At 39.9% G+C, this 22,130-nt stretch overlaps 1 protein-coding gene across 2 annotated transcripts in view; it reads left to right on the top strand.

Annotated features, from left to right (window-relative positions):
- The window catches only part of SLC9A4 (solute carrier family 9 member A4), a 42,262-nt gene extending 22,658 nt beyond the window's left edge, over nt 1-19,604 (top strand). Inside the window, exons 4-12 of one of the 2 annotated variants that reach the window (XM_085054304.1) lie at nt 319-536; nt 4,407-4,609; nt 5,760-5,846; nt 7,119-7,189; nt 9,456-9,617; nt 15,360-15,456; nt 17,224-17,355; nt 18,074-18,161; nt 18,929-19,604. In XM_085054304.1, the coding sequence (XP_084910430.1) occupies nt 319-536; nt 4,407-4,609; nt 5,760-5,846; nt 7,119-7,189; nt 9,456-9,617; nt 15,360-15,456; nt 17,224-17,355; nt 18,074-18,161; nt 18,929-19,227 (1,357 nt within the window). In that variant the 3' untranslated portion in view covers nt 19,228-19,604. The remainder of the gene's footprint in view (nt 1-318; nt 537-4,406; nt 4,610-5,759; nt 5,847-7,118; nt 7,190-9,455; nt 9,618-15,359; nt 15,457-17,223; nt 17,356-18,073; nt 18,162-18,928) is intronic. The other variant, XM_085054307.1, reaches the window with a different exon arrangement.
- Nucleotides 19,605-22,130: the final 2,526 nt, after the last annotated feature.

Below are 22,130 nucleotides of genomic sequence, written 5' to 3'. Positions count from 1 at the left end.
TATTTGGTGCTTGCTAGCTCTGTGTTAGGCATTCAGGACAAAATGGACTTTGAACTGGAATGTGATACCCTCACTTCCTTGTCAGGAAGGCTGACTAGTTTGTTTTCTTCATCCTGTATGTAAAACAGATTCGTAAACCTGAATGAAGATGCTTTTTTATCTAATGAAATAGCTAATGTTACTGAAGAATTAAAATGCTTTTTGAGATGATGAAGGTCAGAATCTGGTGATGGAGAGTGCAAGGTAATGATGATTGATATTGTTATTAACTGAAAAGAGCAGGTTTGTGGCTGATCTCTGATGTTTTGCTTGATACAGGATGACAGCATGTGCAGTGACAATGAAAAAATATGTGGAGGAGAATGTTTCCCAGAATTCTTATACCACAATAAAATATTTCATGAAGATGCTAAGCAGCATCAGTGAGACCCTGATTTTTGTGTTCATGGGAGTATCTACAGTGGGCAAAAACCATGAATGGAACTGGGCCTTCATTTGCTTCACTCTGCTCTTCTGCCTCATTTGGCGGACACTGAGTAAGTCAACTTTTGCAGAGAACTTTCTCTACACCTCTGAGAGAAACCCTTTGGTACAAAGTTGCATTAGATAAGTCTGTGGGGACTGGCACACCTGGTTTAACAACAAATTCACTAGGTCTATGTTAGTGACAAGCAAATTTCACAAATGTACACATAGAGAAAAAGGGGGAAAAAGCCCCAAACAAATTGAATGCCAGTTTCCAAGTACAGACTTTATGTTTATGGGAGAATGGAATTTTTTAGGCAAAATTAAAATATTATCATGATTATGCTTATAAAGATGTTTATATCTTAATTTACTACGTGCCTGGGGTAAGTGGGCCTCATAATGATTAACTTACTAATTAGATAATGTATATTATCACACTTCTGGTGCTATAACACTACAGGTCCTGGGCTGGGAGTGCTGGAGGCATAGCAAAAGAGGGAAGGAGAAAATTAGCACTGATAACTGACCAGGGACTTATGCCACATGTAGGCTAGCCACACTACACTACTGCTCCTCACAAGCCAACTCTGAAGTTTTAAACTGTTAAAAAATAGTGGCCGTATCATGTGCAAAAATGAAATCATTTCATATGTCCCACTCCTGCAAAGGTCACTTACTCCCTGACCTCTGAGACTGCGATTCCTCTAGCATGGGCAGGGCAGTTTATAGATAATGTCAGACGAGTTGTGGGACACAGTTTCTCATCTTCACCTAATGTCTAGGTTGGGTTGAAAGTAATGTTGAAAAAGGAGAAGCAGCAAGAGGGCTGGTGGTTGGTGTTCTGGAGGTGGTAGCTGTCCTGGTACCCTTCTCATAAGAGCTGCTCTTGTGCCTCTTAACCAGTTTACTGCAACGGTGGAAGCAGAGAGGCAACTCACTGCCACCTTTTTCCTCATCTAATGGTACTGTCCTACCAAACATTCCAGATGACGTAAGAGAAAGAATGACCTGCTGGGACAGATTAACCCTCTGATGGTGCATTCAACAGGGTGTGCAGGAGATGCTAATTATGAAAGGCTTGCAAGCCCTGCCACTCTCTGAGCTTTGCTCACCTCCTACTTCAGCATCTTCAGTGACTCTGTTAGAGGTGTGTGTGCCCAGGCTACACAGGGGTCTGGTCTGGACTTGTTGCCCATTCTTTTTTTGAGCCTGATTTCTCTATTTGGCATCAGGTTAAGTTACAACTGCTGCAAGAGAAAATAAACACATTTTCTCCTGAAGAGGTGATGAATTATGGAACACACTCAACTCAGCTACTACTATTTGTCACTTAGGTTTAGTTTAAAATATGGGTGAATGGTGTTTTTGAAATTAAAGATGTTTTTGAAGTAGTACACATGACAGGGCCAAACATACAATTATGTAGGCCACCTGTCACCACCTCCTCCAGCCACCAGCCCCTGTCTATATTCCCTTTAGAGTCAGAGCTGGTGGCTAATGGCACTCCTTGGGGCTCAGTACAGAGACCAATATGTTTTTAAAGTCTTCCTTAATGACCTGGAGGAAGGAATGGAGTGCACACCAAGTGACTTTGAGCCTGACAGAAAACTGAAGGGATTATCCAATATTCCGGATGGCTTCCAGTCAAAGAGACCCGGACAGGCTGAGAAATGTACTGACAGCTCATGAAGTTCAAGAAGCGCATATACAAGGACTTATGTGTGTGTTGGAAAAACTTCATACACCAGTATTGGCTTGGAGTCTAGTCAGCAGCCCTGCAGAAAAGGACCTGGTCTGATAGAAATGCAAGTTGAACACAAGCCAGAATCTTGTCCTTATGGCAAAGAAGTCAGCCATGTCCTGGGCTACATTAGCAGTGTGTAGCCAGCAGGTCCAGCAAAATGTTTCTTACCCTCTCTTCAGCACTGGTGGAAATATGTACTATCTTCACAGTGTTGTGCCCAGTTCTGGGCTCCCCAGTATATGAAGAGCATGATGGCTCTAGATCAAGTGAAATAGAGGTCACCAGCCTGGTTGGAGGCTGGAGAACTTGACGTACAAGGAATTTCTGAGAGTGCTGAGTCTACAGCCTGGAGAAGATCTGGCACAAGAGAGAACTTACTACTTCCTGCAAGTAGCTGATCAGAGCAGAGAGAGAAGATGGATCCAGACACTTCTCAGAGCTGGACAGCAATAGGGCAAGAGGGAACAGACAAACTGGGAACATAGGAAATTCTGATTAGACTAGTAGGAAATTCTGATTAGATTAGTAGGAACCTGTGTCTTAACATGAAAATTACCCACTGATGTAACAGTGGCCCAGCTTTCCATTCTTAAAGGCCATCAGGATTTGATTGAAGCTTTGAGCAACCTGATTAGTTCTGCTTTGAGTAGGGACTTGGAACAGATGGAACTACAAAGGTCTTTTCTAAACTACAGCACTGATTCAAACATCTGGGACCAGATAAGTGTTGGCATCAAACATCTGAGTTTAAAATCCTTTTATTTTTAAATCTCTTAGGTGGCTTATCCTGCAGTCAAAAAGAATACCAAAGCAGGAAGAAGATGATGGTTTGACCCCCAAAGTCAATATACATTTCAAGACTTTTGACTTTTAAGTCTAGGAGCCCTGGAGGAAGACATTGAACAGAGGAAAATATGAACAGGGGAAACCTGTAAAGCTTCAAATATGTGCATTGGAACAACTTTATTATATAGGGAAGAAACAAATACTCAGAAGTAGAGGTGATATGATTCCTGAGGGTTGACAGCAAAAAGAAAGTAATTACATATTTTCTTGCTATGTCTGGACCAAACGTGGCCTCTAAATTTTTAAAGGCTTGCTTTGAAATATTCTTCTAATCAAGACAGAAACAGTGGTCTCCTGATATAAAAGCTGTTTTCCAGCCACATGTCCATCCTTCTCTCAGACACCAAGGGGAGTGCTAGAGCTATCCAGAGGAAGGCCAAAATATTCTCTGCTAAATTTGTGTGTTAGAACAATTATATCGTTTTCTCTGAAGCTTGAATAAAGCAAAGAGAATTGGCCTGAGGGTGATACCTCACATAGGCAGTTTCGGTCTGAGTACCTGATGTCTAGCATAGTTATGAGTAGCCAAAAAGTCTTGCATAAAGTGATATCTAGCAACCTACATAACAGAATAATGCTACTGGCTTTACCTCTAATAATCTGAGTTTATCAGGATCAGATGTGTAAAATAACACCAGTAATTATCAGCATTTGTCAGCTTTTATGTCAGTAATTTAATGGTTTCCACATAAAACACAGGGTACATGTTTCTTATGATGAAAGATAAGGAAGATTGAGAGTAAATCAAACAAATTGCTAAAAGTACTCCATAAAGAAAAGCTGCAATCCTTACACAGCCACACACTATCTTATTAATTTTAAATTTTATTAAAAGTAAAATGAAAATTGAGAAATAAACAGAGAATTAGAGACACAATAAGCCCGAGGATTAAAAATTAAAATGCTATTACTCTTTGCCTTTCAGTGAACCTGTGCACAGGACTTGTTGGCAAAGCACTGTTCAAACACTTCAGGAATATACTGAGCAGAAAGCAAGAAACATTGCAAGGGAAGGCACAGTAAAAACTCTCATCCTGTCATTTTTCTAGTGTCCACAACACTTTGGAGAAAACTATGCAACACAAATATAGGAAGTAAATATTTTCCCTTAATCTCTCTTTTAAACTGCTTTAATGAATTTAAATCCTGAAGCAGTTAGGAACCACAGTCTTTTATAGGAGATATTTCAAGCCAAGTTCAGCAGCTGGTCAAAGAGAAGCTACAAGAAACCAAAACTGACAAAAACATGGGCTGTCAACAGTTCCCTAAGACATTGCTTTGCTTTTAATAGTCAATATTTTCTTTTTCTCCTTGATTAATAACAGCTGTGGTATTTTTCCCTTCCTAGGTGTGTTTGCTCTCTTCTACGTCAGTAACAAGTTCCGAACATATCCCTTCACCTTCAAAGACCAACTCATTATTTCTTACAGTGGCCTCCGAGGAGCCAGCAGCTTCTCTCTTGCATTCTTGCTTCCAGTGAATCTCTTCCCCAGAAAAAACCTATTCATCACTTCGACTCTTGTGGTTATATATTTCACTGTGTTCATCCAAGTAAGTGTGTATCTTAATGGATAGCTTTCATGTAATAGAGGTGGCTGAAAGCTTCATAGTGAAAATTGGATTGAAATTACTCTTAGGCTTGGACAAGTTACTGCATTTTAGGGCCAGATTTAGCACTGCACCATGTAATTAGCCTTTTTAGGGATTTTAGGTTTCAGGATTTTTAGGAATTTCAATACAAAAATTCTGTATTGAAAACATGTATCTTCTAAGATATTCAGGGGAGAGGGCACTTGGTGTCCAGAATTGCTTATGTTCATTCCACATGCATTTCCTGACGCTTCCAATTTAAGAAGTATTTTAATTTTACATTTCAGCGTGGAATCATTCTTTATAAGTGATACATCTCAAACTCACCAGAAAACAGTATGTCTGTTCTATGATGGATTTTGAATTTTATACTTTTCTTCTATATTGGAGACCAAATACAAATATTTTAAAATCCTTTGTATAACCATATTAAAAACAAATAAAGTGAATAAGTCACATTTGTAAGTATAGGTGTCTACTTTAGATATTTGGGTTATTCCACTTGTCTTACTGCTATACCTGGAAGAACTGAAACTTCTAGAGGACTTGCATCCCATAATTTGTATTTTCCAATACCAAGATCTCAGATCCTCTAGGGTGCCGATGGGGCACTACGCACTTGTGGTAAGTAAGGCACTTAGGTTGCACCAGCATGTTTCAGAAAAAAACCCAATATGTTTCTAGTTCCCCTTTTAAAATGGTTTTCTGTAGCAGTGCAGTAAAGAAATGGGACCAACTGAAAACTGTTTCTAACTGAAAACCCCCGAAATATTTAATTCTGAAATTTTTGAAATAAATGGTTTCAAGATTGCAAGACTTCCCAAAGATAGTATTTTCTTTCAAATGAGTTCTGTTTTGAAATTATTGGCAATGAGTCAGTTACTTTATATGAGAATATGCCAATAAATATAATCTCACATAAAAAAACCCTGGTGTACATTTTTTTAAAGTTTTTGCTTTTCAATTCTCTTCTGTAGCTCTTCATACAAATAATAGCTTATTTCTGCGCTAAGACACAGCTTTCCTAATTGATTTAAATTATCCCTTTTTGTTTTCTTTCTATTTTTGCCTAAAAGATAATTAACAATTCAGGTCATTATTCCAAATACAGGGAATCACAATTGGACCATTGGTCAGATATCTGGATGTTAAAAAGACGAACAAAAAGGAATCTATCAATGAAGAAATTCATGTGCGAGTAAGTTTTTTATATCATTAGCTGTTATCTCAAAGAGAAGAGAGGGTATTCGAGAAGAGCTGGACAGAGGGAGGTACTTGGAACATTGGCATTCAGTGGATTTGGATGTTCAATGCTTTTGAGACTATATGGAGGAAATCCTAGGCATAATTTTCTAAAGAATTATACCTCATTTATATTCATATTTACTATCATATTATACTATCCTTCCACAAGTGTCATGGTGTAGTAGGTCCCTTATTTATTAGTACTGTGACCATGGGAGGACAGAAACAGAATGGTAATGTTTACAAAATGCACTCACCATCCTTCCTAGCTGGATTTGTCAGATATATATTTTTTTCCATCTTTTGACCACTTCTAGACACACTGAAACCTTAAAAGTCTTTAATTAAGATTTATTGAACTGAGTTGCACCATTGGACTGCAAATTTAGTTTCAAGTTATTCTTAGTGGTAATCTTTTCTCCTCTCAAATATTTACTTTGGTTCTCAGATTACTATTATATAAAATGACAGAAATTTGCTCAATCTGACTGAACAACATTGTAGAAATGGTATGTACATTCTTCCATTTTCACAATAGGGAATACATTTGAAATTAACAGAAACACTGTGCCTTAAAATGAAGCACATGCAGGGACTTAAGCAAAATTAGAGAATTTCAACTGATTTTGAATTTCAAGTGGATTTAATTCCTACTATTTGAACATTTGCACTTAACCTTGATGAGAATTTGCATTTAAAAGCACCCTTATGACAATATGTCTGTAAGAATCAGCCTTTTTTTGTCCCTACAATGCTAGAAATGCACCAAAAAAATGACTGAAATTAATAGTAGTTAGCAGCGACCAGTCTCATGTAATTCTGCAAAATCCTCAGAGAACTTACCCATCAAGGTGAAGGTGTTGGTACCTGGCCCTGTGTCTCTCCCAGGGAGGTCACACAGGCAGAGGGAAAACTTGGTTGACAGTATCAAGAATTCATTTTTTTGGGGTCTGGTAGACAAAAAAGGAACAGACAATTTTTTGCCTCCATCAAAATGCTGCCACTGCATCCAAGCTGCCACAGTGGCATCTTTGCCTTGATTTTTAGAGAAATGTAGAATAATAAATGTAGAATAAATGTAGAATAAATTTTTAGAGAAATGTAGAATAAATTTACATGCTCCAATTAAAAAAAAGTCTCAAAATCATGTCAGCAAGTGTATATTTGTATTAATATTCTTTTTTCAAAATGGCCACTTAAATTTTTTCCACAATTTTTTCTATAGTTGATGGATCACTTGAAGGCTGGTGTTGAAGACATATGTGGACACTGGAGTCATTATCAGCTGAGAGATAAGTAAGTATATCTTATTGCAGTCTAATATAATAAAATAACCTATCATGTAAAATACAGTAGGTAAATAGAACAGGAAATCAAAATGCTGGGGTCATGTGCAATATCTCTTTTTGAAAAGTGAACTCCTAAGTAACCATTAACTCTTGGGAGTGCAGAACTCAAACACTGCCTGCTAAATTGGCTCTGCACAAGCAGAAAATAAGCTTTTAAAGAGAAAAATATAGCATGGGTACTCATGCTGCAGACATCAGCCTGTGCACTTAGTTTTGGTGTAAATCTGAGATCCCAAGAAATGCTTCTTTAACTCTGTATTTAGAACATAAGCTACCTATGGTGCCAGTGCTTCACTGACTTTTGCTGTGAGCCTCCACAGCAAGTAGGATCCCTTGCTGGTGAGTAGAGATTCAGTAATAATTAGTCACCTGTTCTTACAGGTCTTTGCATTCAGTAATATCTAAAATAAAAGTACTGAAGGCAATGTTTGAATTTAAATATCCTGTAGCATAAGCAGATACTCTCAAGCTAGTCTTTACTCAGAAATGCAGGACCTGCATTGTCTCTTACATAAGCAGGACGAGTTGGTTTTTTGAAGCTCTGTGGGTCTTCCAAGCACTGCCCAGAAGAGATGGATCTGCTGTTCCCTTTACCTTTTCTCTAGGGTAGCCCTACATACATGTTGGCCAGCACCACAGCATATGAAGGGGAAGTAGGGAAAGGACTAATTTTTTTTTCCCCCAAACATCTTACTATGATGCTGTGGGCTAAAAGTTATCCCTAGTTATCCTACCTATGCCTAGTCTGTGCTGGAATCCCATCTGAGCTTTCAGTATTGGACTCCAATAATCCAGCCAAGGATGTCTGCTGGGACACATGGCAACTCTTTTTATGACTTGATTTCTCCCTGTGGAAACTTGGAATTAAGAGTGGGAAGATGGTGACTGGTTTACATCCAGTTCTTGTCCCAATGTGAATGATGTATTGCACTAGGGCATACCTAAAACCTAAAATGTCTTCTTGGCTCTGACAGTACAGAGATAGCTTTAGGACATCCATCTGCTGGGACAACTCCACTCTCTGTGCAGTCAATAAATTGAACAAATCCCCACTGGAGCAGTAAATCCATTGAAATAGCTGCATTTACACATAACTCTGAGTAAATGCTGTCCCTTTGTCTCACTTCTACCTGATAGCTCTGGAAAGAGAATTTTGCCCAAACTAGCCAAAAATGCAGTTTTGGTTCACAGACAGATTCAAAAAACCCACAGTGTCTGAAGACATTTAACATAAGATGATTGTATTAAAAGGTATTCCCTGAACTTTTCTATGTAACTTTAGAGATGTGAATCAAAATTAATTACCTAAGCAATGACAACCCAGGAGGCTTTCTGTTAGACAGAAAAACATAAAGAGCTCTAATCTCTGTGCAAACATTTGTGTACCTACCTCTGCTACTAATGAAAAAAACCAGCCTTTGATAAGGAAAAAAAGATACATATTCTGTAGTGCTTTTCCCAGCATTGTGGAACACCTTACCTTGCTGTGGTAAACTGCTCCTTTGAAAGAAATACAACTGTTGCTCTGCTGAAGGTCTACTGTTGTTCTGCTAAATGTCTGTCTGAAAGCACATACCTGTTCCAAGGCACACGCACACATTCACATTCAAATTGTGCCACACATTAGCGATATTTTACAATCTGCAACATGCAAGCACATAGTATTTTGGGGTCCTTTCAATTTCTCTGTTATTCAGAATACAAAGAAATGTATTTTCTCTGCTCTAATTGTCAGGATTCAAAATTATCAGCAATGTAATGGGCCCTAACTACTGTAACTGCTGGGCCACTTAGAGCCTCATTGGTGGCTGGCTGAATAGGCCAGGATTACTGTAAGAGCAGCTGCTGCTGTTATGCCCTACTATAATACAACATTTGTACAAAAGCGTGGAGACTGGCCATATTCTTTTCTGACAAATGTGGCAGTGTAATATGCAAACATACACGCAGCCCTCCTTTTTGCTCTGATTGCAGCTTGTTTCTTTCTTTTGTCTAGCAGGCTCTGCAATCTCTGTGGACCACTAGACTATGCCAAATATCCCCCTAAAGGTCTCTGCTCACCAGGCCTTCAGGAGTCCACAGGTGCCTCTAATTTTGATTCAGTTTTCCCCACTGAATTATAGATGTGTGCATTTGAATGAAGATCAGCTTGTACTACAGAAATGAAAACACATTTCCTTTTAAAAACTATGATTTTGGTATCTCTTTTTCAGATTTAAGAAGTTTGACAATAGGTATTTGAAGAAAATTTTAATTCGGGAACACCAGCCCAAATCCAGCCTTGTGTCATTGTACAAAAAGATGGAGATAAAACTGGCCATCGAGATGGCTGAGAGTGGCATGAAAATTGCAAAATCATCCACTACTTCTTCACAGTGAGTACAAACCTCCTGACCCTTTGCAGAGTAGGCACAGGAAGGAATGGAACAAAAATGAGGAAGTACCCAATGTATTCCATGACTTTATTTGAAATGTAAGAAAAACAAAAGACAGTAATGAAAAGAGGTGTAATTTGGTGTTATATTTGCACTTTGCTCAGAGAGTGAAAATTAAATCCATGGGTATTTTCTCTGTTTTTTTTTTCAATGATGGGCAGTCCTGAAGAGGAATCATGAGTCAGGTACAGAAGCCATTCTGGTTTAAATCACAGTGGTGGCTCCAGACAGCTGTACTTATAACTCACCTGGCCAGTGGGTTTTGTTAATCTCTGCCAGGTGCTGAGATACTGACAGGATGGCTCAGCATACTGGTCCTGACTCCATTATTCCAATAATGAATTTTTGCTGAGAGTAGATTTCTTTGTAGCATTTGCAGTTTCTGCTACTCCAGTTTGCAATCCCTCAAACCACCTTGCCATATTTCGGTATTTCCAAAACCAACACATTTGTCTAATTAAACACTGAGAGCAGCCTGCCAAGAAAGCCTAGAGGATACTTGTGGTTGAAATCCTGGACATGAGCTGGCAATGCGCACTTGCAGCCCAGAAAGATATATCCTGCATCAAAAGTAGCACAGCCAGCAGGTTGAGGGAGGGGATTCTCCCCCACTAATGTGTCTTTGTGAGACTCTACAGTGCTGGGTCCAGCTCTGGGGTTCTCAGCACAGGAAAGATATGGATCTGTTGGAGTGGGTCCAGAGAAGTGCCACAAAGATGATCAGAAGGCTGAAGCACCTCTCTTATGAGGCAATGCTGAGAGAGTTTGGGCTGTTAAACTTGGAGAAGTGAAGGCTCTAGGAACACTTGAATGCAACTTTTCAGTACTTAAAGAGCACTAACAAGAAAGATGGGGGAAGATTTTTTTGGTAGGCTTTGTAGCAGTAGGACTTGGAGAAGGTAGTTCAGACTACCTTCAGATACAAGAACTTTTTCATGATGTGGGTGGTGAAACCCTGGAACAGGTTGCTCTGGGAGGTGGGAGATCCCCAGAAACATTCAGGATTGGGTGTGATGGAGTTCTGAGCAACCTGATGGAGCTGAAGATGTCCCTCTCATTGTGGGGTGTTTGGAACCAGATGCAAACCATTGTGTGATTCTATGAAACAGTAATGCAGCTTGGCATCAGACAGACCAGGGGACAAAATTGGTGGGATTTCCAGAGTCACCACTGAGGGAACTACCTTCCAGGAGAGAAGTCTGCACAAATCTCCCCTCCTGCATACTATAATTGACGTGCATGTATTTATCCCCAGCTTGCAACACGCTGTCCAGAGCACAGATATTGCTGAAGGCACTTACCTCCATAAATTCTTTCCCAGGCTTTTGCTGACCACTGTTGCTGCTATTGCCTGCTCTTTCCTGTTTCATCCCTAAATCACTCCCCATTTTGAAGCAGCCTCTGGTAGGGTCCAGCCTAGTTTCTTTTTTGAATGATGATCTCTACCAATAACAGAAAATCCAAATACCAACTGGGTGGTCAATTAAAATCTCTCTTGAAACTTTGATTTAATCATGTCAAGATCAATCTGCTTTCTGGTACTGATATCAGCATGAAGTGTAAGACCTAGCCCTTTTCTCTAAATTATTCTTTGCTGAATGGATGATATTAAAAAAGACTGCATGTATGTCAGGCTCCTTTCTGTCTGCACAAATCCCTTAACTGTTCTAAGCCAAGAGAAAATGTGCAAGGCTGTTAGACAATCCATGACAATCAAACCACATTCCTCTTCCTGAGGGAGAAAGAAAATCAGACAAATTGCTACATCATAGTTTATAAATTCCCTCCTGAGCTGAGAATTTAGATTGAAAAATACTCTATAATAAACAGCTGATATGATGGACTAATTTTGCCATCTCTTCTATGGCTATAATTGAATTTTACTGTGCAACATACTCTGATGAGAAAACCTTTTAAAAAATGAAGTGTCAACTTCAAAAAAACAGCCTGTGGCTCAAAACCATTCTGATCTTGTAGGCTGTGAGAGTGTTCTAGGAAAATACAAGTTTTCCCACCTCTGTTCTTTGATAAGTGTCGGCTGTTGAGCACTGCAGGAGACAGGATATTGAGCTAGTTGTTGGATCTTTGGTCTCAGCCAATACAGCAGTTCTTGTTGCCATTCCCCTGAGCAATTAAATGAACCTATGTAAAAGGTTTCTAAATGTATTTATAAATTTTCTCATTGCTATCATTGAGACAGCTTGTACCTAAAGTTGCCTGTCTTCAGTGAGGATACAAAGCTCTGGCCAGGAAGGAGAGATTTGAAATAAAATTCCAATGTATGGCATGTAAAGCATTATTACAAGTGCCAGAGTAGTGAGAAAACTGTCAACCACACTTCTGATCAGTTTTGCAGCTTTTATGCACATAAGGACATTTGCTCTATAAGAATTAAAGCAGATGCCCAGTGCTGTGAATTTGCAGAATTACATTCATGCTGGTGTGATTCCTGCAGGTGGAGTGGGTGTCCAATTTACAGTAAGTATTTCCAGTGCAGAGTGAAAAAATCTGCCTGTGGGTTGTGCAATGAAGAATCCACATTTGAATGAAAGCAAAACATTTGGTTATGATGTTTCGGAGAATACAAGCCTTATAATTAAATGGAAATGGCAAAAGCAGAGTCTAGGAGATATTATCAAATCTGTGGGCTTATGTCTGTTTTTTGTAAGAAATATGACCATTAGAGAGAAAGATGGTTTGATACTGATCTTACTTAATGTTGGCTTCATACTGCTGCAATATTGACTTTGGTAAATGTCAGGATATATCAACAGAGTTCAGATCAGAACCAAGTCTTGTCATTTATAGTAGTACAGTTCTGAGAGATCCATACCCAATCATTTTGTTCCTTCACAGGACCCGTGAAGATTAATGGAGAGTTTAAAAAGTTCAAAATTTTAAATATTATTAGAAATTTAGATATTATTAGAAAAAATATTACACAGTTTGTGGAAATATAAATGTATCAAGTATCAATATATCAAGTATCAGCTATCTCCATATCTAAAGAAGAAAGAAATACTGTCATGGCTGTCATTACAGAGAGACAGTTTTCATGGCATATTATAATATCACTTTTTTCTTTGCCAATATATATCCTGTGCTGTTCTTTGTTGTAACACGTTGGAAGATTCAATAAGAACAAAGAAATTGTTTCAATAAGTATTACTTTATGGATTTGGTAACATACCAAAGATGTTTGGGGTTTTTTGAAAGTTCTTTCTTAATGCATTGCAAAATGTAAAAGCAATCTGTTCCTTATTACCATATATATGCATTGCTATCAGTTGGGTAGGTTCATATCCAATCCCATGAAAAGAACGTTTTTTTAAATTTGTGCTCCAGAACAATATAGATTATCTTCATGCTATTTCTTCTCTTGCTACCCAAGTTCAATTGAAACACAAACACAACTGAATTTTATGTATTCTATTTAATTCACTTTAAGATCAAAATAATAAGCTTTTAAATGACTTAGAACTGGCTATTTCTGTGCTGGTATGTGGAGAAGGTCAGGTAAACTACCGGAAATTAAGGAGATTATCTGATATCACCCCAGCAGAGTCAAGCTTTTCCCTGTTTAGGTGCTCTCCCCTATTTTTCCCAACAGTAAGGTATAAAGACCCTGTGGATACTTTCAATGAAGCACACACCAGGGAGGCAGCTGTTCCCTGTGATGTTAAAGCCACCTGCAGCAACTATTCCGGATCAGTTTGCATGACACAAATGAGCCAACCCTGCCTTTTAGAGACCAATACTTGCTTTCCCAGTTGTACCTAGGGTCTCCCTGTTGGCCAAAGGGACATCAGGGAGGGACTGCTGACAGCAAGGAGTCTGGTTTCCTCGCTACAGAAGGCAGCACACATGGGCTGTGCCCCAGTCTGAGGCACACCACACCCAGTATGGGGTAAATGTGCATTACACCCAAGCCTGGAAACTTGGTGGCATCCCCGGATCCTTTCAGTGTCATCTCTGAGAACTGAAAGCAAGTGAAAAAGGAATCAAACAGCCAATGCACCCAGCCAGCCAGCCAGCCTGGAATTGGGCAGTGGTGAAGGTCTTTTTTTCTCTGATGGTAAATAACTAACTTTGCTGTTATTACAGTTGTTCAGGACTGATGAACATTAATTAAACATTTGTTGGGGAGGATTTATCAGGGACATGATAAGATTTCTAGTCAAATCCAGAAAGGCAATCCTTTTCTGTCACACTGACTGTCACAGCAGCTTAGTGGCACTCATGGGCCTCCCATGCTTCCATGAGGTCCTTAACCTGTTGCTTAACCCAGCCCCAGCTCTAATACCACAACTTACCTATTCTTAATTTCTCTCTTTGTTTGTATTTCACAAAAAAATGGTCATATCTCAGTTTTAGTCTGATGGCAGAATGAAAACACATTCCAAAACCTTGAAATATATCAGGAATTAATTCTTATATTACAGGGGCTTTGGGCAACACCAGGGATCACTGTCTACTTGATGGCAAGAGGCAGTAAAATATAGAATCCAGGCAGTTCACATTGGTCCTACAAGTTTTTGAGGTGTTTGTGTTAGATGATAGACAAAAACAGAGGTAATATTGTTAAACTAGATGTAATTGCAAATTCCAGCCTTTTTCCTATGTTTACATCATAATCTCAGTTTAGCTTGGATCCACCTTCCTCTGCCATTAAAAGTTTTTAATTTATTTTAGGGGAAGTATGAGATAAATGCACACAAAACTTTGGCAATACTGTACATTGATCATCATTGATTTTTTAATTGCTTAATTTACAGACAAACTTTAAGGACATCACTTAACTGAAAACAAACACTTGCAATCTCTTTTTTTCTTTTTTTCTTTTTTTTTTTTTTTTTTAAAGAGGCAAGAAAGCAAAAGGGAGAAAGGAAAACACCAGAAACAATGAGATGAATTCTGACTGATTCATCCTGGATGATCTCTATCTATTTCCCTTTCTTTACTTGGGAATTAATCTGAACACTAACTCTCACATAGATGGACTTCTTTAGCGAAACTGGATAACATTTCACAGCAGCCTTCTTCCACTGTTTTGCTAGTGAAAAAGCTAGGCAGATACAAGTGACTGTGGGCTTGTAAAAGTTTTTTTAAAACAGAAAGATGACTATCTTTTAGGTAGTTCTTTCATTTCAAATGGAGGAACAGGTTCAGTAGCCAGGAAACTCTCTATGTTCTCCTCACCACCGGGCAGGTCTCAGATTGCACAGTTGGCACACTCTTTTGTTCTTAAATATTTTCTTTACTTTCCCAAAGAAGTAAAAACCAGCAGGATGGCAAGGCCCAGACTGCTAGACCATACTGAGGTCTTTATTCAGACAGAGGGCGAAATTTGCAATGCTTTCCTGAGTGTGCAGCTGGTTATGGCATAATCTAATCCTTAAATAGGGACTTCCTTATGGAGGTTTGAGAAAGAAGAATTTCTGCTGCCAGCTGTATGAGGGGTTAGGGCCCAATTTGGTTACCCACTATACAGATAAAACCCATGAAAGAGCAAAATTTGACCTTTTTTAATTAATCTTTGGATCATTCCCTGGTGTTGCTGGTCACTGAAAGGCTCTTCACAGCCTTCTGTTCCAGCACTAAAAACAGACCATGCATTATTTCATGGCATTAGCATTTAATCAGCTCATTAATATCCTATTTAATTTCCCCTTTTATTTACAGGAGCGGCAGGAACCATCGTGCGCCCAGGCTGTTGGCCGCAGAGGTGGAGTCCATGAGGGATGTCCTGGCACACAACCTGTACCGAGTGCGCCAGAGGGTGTGTGAGGCTCTGTTTGCACACCCGCAGCCCTTGTTTGCCTTCCCCTCCAGGGCACCTGCCCGCAGCCGGGAGCCCGCAGCCTTCCGGGGAGGGCTAGGAGGAAAAACCCCGGGCTCGGGCACTGATCTGGGGGGAATCAAGGAAAGCTGGGTTTTTTCTTTTCCCCTCCATCAGCTTTTCGCCCTGCCGGCCGCGCGGAAAGCCAGGCAAATCTGTGACTGAGCTGTAGAGGTCAGGCTTCCCTCGCTGCACAGCTGTCCGCACGGAAGCCGCCTTGCCTTCCCGAGGCTGGCCGGGCTGCCGGGAGGGAGGGAAGGAGCGCTGCCCGGCCGTGGGAGGCTGGCGGGGCTCGGGCAGCAGCGAAACTGCGCTGCGGGGGCGGGCGGAGCGAGCAGCGCGCTGCCCTGCGTGGGAGCGGCATTGACACGCACCGCGGCAGGGAAAAAAAGAGGGGAAAAATTTTCCACGTCCACCGGAGCTTCATTTTACGCATTTGAGAGCCTTTTTACACCCCCCCCCCCCCCCGAATAGAGGTGGTGTGATAATTCCTCAGCAGGGATTTGTTTTGCAGAAAGTCGTACTAAGGCTGATGCAGCCCAGGGTATGGTATCTATTCATCCAGTCTTGGGCTCTGAATAGAAAACTGAGTGCTCCCCTACAGTAATGAGTGGTAGAGGATATGTTACACTAACCTTGAAATTATGCTGATAAACAGGGCTAACTCATGTAACACACGTGTACCAGAAAATGCTAGGGCCTGCTCATTTAAATGTGGCATTATTAATATGTTATTCATTCCAAACATTGTTTGATTTGCCATGGCTAATTATCCTTATGATATTAGTTTCTTATCTTACTAGCAACAATTTGCATATATAGTTATTTCTGAGCTTACTGAAATGAACTCTCTCTCTTCAAAATCAATTACAGTAATGACTATTTGTGCCAGTCATTTCCTATGTAGTATTGAAAATGGTGTGCTTTTGGAAAGGAAAGATTGAAAGGAAAATAATGCTGCTTCTAATACTTCTTTTCAGCTCTGAAAAGCTGTGGCTCACCACACCAACTTTACAAGGAGCCTTGCAAATGAGACTGAGATCAGATTCTGCTATAAACTTCAGTGAATTTTTCTCTTTAAGACAGATAATTATTTTCCTCCTTTCACTAGATGTATGCGATAAACTAAAAAGCTTGTCTTAAATGACACACAGTTTTAGGGTAATATTAGTTTGTAGTTTGTCCAAGTATGGAAAGGAAACTCAGCTGTGCATCTTATTCTGGAGTTACAATTCTTTGCTCCTGAGCACATCTGAAGCTTGCTCCAGGCTCAGTAATATTAGTACCAAAGCTCAGAGATGAATTCACCAGTTATCTCTTTCTTGGGACTTGTCTCACATCTGTAGCTCCCAAATGTGTGATGAGAAAAGAGATGACAAAAGGGAGAACAGGCCCAGAGATGGATAACAGCCTTCTTAGGTAGGTATATTTTATATACCTGCACTTTGAGTAGGCACAAATCTATCAAAAATGACATCAAAATGCAGCCCTTGAGGTCTGAGACCTACAGCTGTGTTCATGCTTCCTCCCACCTTGCTCTGTGCAGTGAGGTTTGTGTGTGGCTGCATTTTGCTGTGTGATACCAAAGAGATCTGTGGTGAGTCGGTGATGGAGCTGAGGAAGATGTCCCCTTGGCCCTGTGCTTGACCACACTTATTACCATTGCAAATGCAATGAAAATGAGCTGGGTGCAATTTTCTGTTTCAGGCACCAGCATACAACCGGCACAATCTACCTACTAACACGTGTGAGAAACAAGCTCAAGAAATCCTCATCCGTCGGGAACACAGCCTGAGGCAAAGTTGCAGGAAAGGAAACAGCTTGCCTTGGGGTAGACCGGTACCTGTTAGCTACCTATTATTTATGTAAAAATGCCTCTCCTTCTCTGTAAATATGGAAGTACACCCATTTTTATGAGGTCTTTGCTATAATTAAAAAGGATATTTTCCCAGGGTGCTCATGCAGCACCTAAGAAGAAAGAGCTTCACTTAGCATGTGAACAGCAAAGTTTTAATGTCCTATCCTTATACATGGATTAGAAATCAGCTAATCTGGCTGTATGGAGTAAAATAACGTAACTTGCATTGATTTTGTATGTGCAAAGTATAGAGTAATCAAAAAAGGCCTGATGCAAAACCTCTGGCCCTGGGACAGTTTGGGCTGTCAGTCAGTTAGAGATGAGACTGACCAAAGGTTGGCATTGAACAGCATGGACATTTATACCTGAGATAATCACAGTTAAAGAAGAGAAATAAATTCTTGCAGGATAGATTAGTTGTATTTACATTTTTCACCTGAAACAAGAAAGGTGAATTTTTGAACATGTTTTTCTCTGCTGACTGTAAACTACCCTAAGGCTATTACATCATTCTCACTGGAGCTGACATTGAGTTCAACCATCCAAGACAAGCATTGATCTTATTCATGCCTCTCAAAATTTGGCTGTAAAGGTGCAGCGTATTATGATCCCTCTTCATGGGGATCACCAAAGTTTCACCAAATAAGTGCCAAGTGGAGGCAATCATGGGCACTGAACACACTTTTGTTTCGTACACAGGTTAACACCACAGAAGTACGCTACCTCTCCTTGCCTCAGGGTCCACGCCAACCCATTAGACAAAAAGTCAGGCACGTTACTTTTACAGGTAATGGAAGTGTTTTACTCTATATTGTACTCCAGGAGGCAAAGAAACTTGACCAGCTGTTCGGTGGATTTAACAGTACTACAGGAATACTCCCCTGAAAGTCCACAGCCTCTTCAAATGAGCTACACCCTTCTCTCCTTTCTGTTTTATCTGTCTTGTTTATATGGTCATTACTGCGGCAGTTTCTATTGCATTCCAGCACCTCCTAGTTTGCTCTTTTCCCCTCTTGCACAAATATTCCTGTGATCTCTGCAGTTCCACCTGGCCAAGCCCAGTTGTTAGTTAGAGGTCACTGGCAAACTTGATTTTTGATAGACCAGAGTCTTCTCCTTTGTCACATTTTTGTTTTCTGCTGTGGGTTTCAAAATGCTTTTTAACCATGGTATTAAGTATACTGGTGAAATTTGAGGAAACTTAAAATTACATAAAAGAACATTCTTGCCCTGTGAAGGCATTGGGCAGGTCTGTGAGACACCAAAATGTAGTTGCACATGCTTATTTGCTGGACTTTTAGAGCAGAGACAAGGTAAATAAAATATTTTAAATATCAGCTTTGAGATGAAAATGAAAAATTAGGGCTATTTTTAGTTCTTGACCGCTCTTGTATTCTATAATAATTATTTAAAATGTTCCAGGGTATTGTATTGTATTGTATTGTATTGTATTGTATTGTATTGTATTGAATACCCTTCATCTGTCCTTGCCAATACCAAGGCATGTCTCTTTTCTCTTCTTTAAAATATGAATTATTTGTCTATTTTTTTTAGATCAAAATAGAAGTGGCTCTGATGCTGTGCTCCCATTAATGTCCAGATCCCAGCCCCGACTACGGCCACTGGAAGCAAAGCACCGCCAAGAACTCATTCCAATGACACACTTGGATAGACAAGCATGTCCATCTAATCCGTCAGGGCGGAGAGGAAATTCAATCAGCCGTCATCGTTTCACCAGAGCAGACAATCTAGCTCCAATGCCACAATCTGGATTCACTGTCAGAGAAGCAGAGGAGTATGAATCAGAAGAAGAGACAGAAACAATGGCACCAGCCAGGTCATTTTTTATATGAGGAGCAGAGAAGATCAGTGTTTGCATCTCTAGGGCCCCTGGTGCATTGCTTCAAAAGAAATAACAAAGCTCTTACATGAACCAAACTATGGCTTTCCTCTGGGGACCAGTGTACTTGTTCTCGTATCACTTTCAAGAGCTGTATTAAGGTACTTAGTGGCTCAGAGGAGACTCAAATTCTTATGTGTTTATATCAAGTTTTCTTTCCAACAAAACACTGCAGGAAAGAGGAGAAGATGATATTGGTAGGGGTTTGGATATGGATTTCAACAGCAGTAGTTGGTTGTGTGTACAGTGTTATGGGTGGAAGCTGGCACTGCCTTTGTTCCATGCTATGGTCTGCATCCAGAGGAAAGAAATATATAAATGTGTTCTTCACGTGTGAATGCACAGATTGATTACCTCAATCAGCACAAAGCTTTTGACCTTGGAGTAGCTGCAACTCCAGGAAAGAGTTACAAACAGAAAGGCATTTTTAGGGCATGTAAATATCACTGAAGATGCCGAAGCAAGACCTGAAGTCAAAAGGATTTTTAGTGGATATTTCCAGCACCACTAAATGTAGGTTCCTATCACTTCAACATGTAGGCTCCTATCACTCACCTACACTTTTATTTTGACGAATAAAGGAGATATTCTTATGTGTATAAATCCAGAGCAGTTTTCAGGCAGAAGTGCTGTCAGGACTTTATTTGTAAGCACAGGATGGCAGAACATACACAATATTATTTTGATTTAACAAGTGGGAGGCTTCATGGTAGAGTATCTAACTCCTCCATTTCCCACTCCCACCTTGTGTGTCCAAATGCGTGGACTGTTCTTCACACTACAACTGGACCAGCAGTGAGGATAGGAAGCAAGAAATTGGGATTAAAAGTAGTGGGAGCCTAACCCTGTAGCCTGCTGGCTAGCAAGAAAGAGGGGCCTTGTGTTTTTGTCCCAGCTTTTTGTAGAGTGTCTGCCTATATGTTGTACAGAGAAGCTTTTCCTTAGAAAAAAGCACAAATAACCAGAGGGATGTGCACTACAGCACTTGATCTCCCAGCCTTTCAATGGAGGTCTCTTCCAAGTGACTCGGTGTGCCCATGCTCCAGTCTCAGTGGTGGTTCTCCCCAGCAGGAGGAAAAACAAGAAGTGTAGTCTTGAGTAACTTTAGCTAAAGTCTAACTCCCAGACACCTAGTTCCTCTAATGAAGTTCTTTTCTGCAGAATGGAAGCAGCATTGCCACTGTCTTCCGTGTCTTCGCACTGTAGTTGAGCTGATTTTATCCAAAGGGAAGAATTGTGTCCAAAAGTCCATAAACTCACCCTTACAGCTGCACTATAGTCAATTCTATGGTTAAGAAATGCACCAAGTTCAGTCATGTTTTTCCCAAGTTTCCTTCTGTCTTCTCCACTCAGACCTTAAATGTCCAGCTCAAGGTCTGTAAATGCTACTCTAAGGGTCAGAGACCCAAGAGTCAGAGATAGCAGTGCTGTCTGTATGTTTCTCTTTTTTATATTGCTGTTAAGTACTTCTATGTCCTGGTCCATAAAAGAACTTATAAGTCTAAGTTATGACTTCATATTTCTTACGAAGGATTTCTGATTCAGGACAGGTAGAATCTAAACTAACAAATTTGAAAATCACTGCCATAGGGAAAAAACCCTATAAGCCCTTTTCCCTGTTTTCTCATGTTTAGAGCTTTTATGCTTAGCAGGTTATAATGAATCATCTGTACTGAAATTGTACAAAGCTTTATGAAACTTCAGTTCTGTTTGTATTTCCTTATTGTGCTAGAGAAATTATACGACTTCCTTTTATGAAAACAGTGGTACTTTATTAAAACAGGGTAGGATTTTACTTCTGTATCGACACTAAACTAGCAATGAAAATCAACAAATAAATCCAGCTCCACCAAAGGAGGAAGTGCTTCAAAGTGTTTTTAAACAAAAGCCTTGTGCCAGATCTCAGTCCCATAGAAAGTTATATTGACATGTCATAAATCTAAATTAAAACATGATATATTAAGGGAAAGAGCATACAAAATCAGGTCTTAAATTGCACTGTGAACCACTGTTGCCATGTGATATTTAATTGAGGGGAAAATTAGTACCCACAGGATATGGTCCTTAGGCCACAGAGGTGCATGGAGCAGAGTGACAGAAGTGTGGAACCTGTTTCTGCATTGCAGAGCTGTGGGGGAGTGGGATCTCCAAAACTGGCTGGTGGGTGATATGAACTGCTGGCAATCCTGGGGACAGAAAGTGGAACTCTGAAAGGAAGGTGAAGAAGGGATAGTGTCTCATCTTCCAAAGGAGGCTGACGAGGTTTAATGGAGGAATTACTGTGAGCTGCAAATTCAGCATTTCATCTTTAAGAAGATTTAATCGATGAATTGTCTGGGGGAACTGGACAAACTCTGTGGCATGAGAAGGATTAATGGGATGTCTGGAGGGGCATGGAAAGGGACTAGACATACATAATGAAAAAGAGGAGTCTGTGCAGTTTGGTCAGTGTATGTTTGACAGATATGCTCAAAATTGACTCGTAAATTCCTTAAATATTGTAGAAATCATAGAACATTATGTAATTACCCATCAAAAGTAGGGAGCAAAGCATTCAGTTTCTAATGATGGGTTTATACTAGAACTAGAGAAAAATGATAAAATGCTAAGAGAATTAGTGCATCGATGGAGTAAAATCTCCCTTCTTTTCTTCATTCCTAATATTTTCATTGACAAAATCAGTGAGCCAGAACTTCAGAGAGTGTAAAGCTGTAGAGCACTTGAAGTTAATAGAGTCCTCTCAGATTTTGCAGTCTGGCCCCTAAACTTGTGAAGTCTATTTTTAGCATTCTTTCCTAGCAATTAGTAAGTAGGACTGGAAGAAAATTTCCTTCTGTGCAATTAGTTACTGCTAAT

The sequence above is a fragment of the Lichenostomus cassidix genome, chromosome 1 (genome assembly GCF_008360975.1).
Source record: "Lichenostomus cassidix isolate B80296 chromosome 1, HeHo_3.0, whole genome shotgun sequence".
Classification (NCBI taxonomy): Eukaryota; Metazoa; Chordata; class Aves; order Passeriformes; family Meliphagidae; genus Lichenostomus; species Lichenostomus cassidix.
The sequence above is the reverse complement of the archived record's forward strand: the minus strand, read 5'-3'. Positions and strand labels throughout refer to the sequence as shown.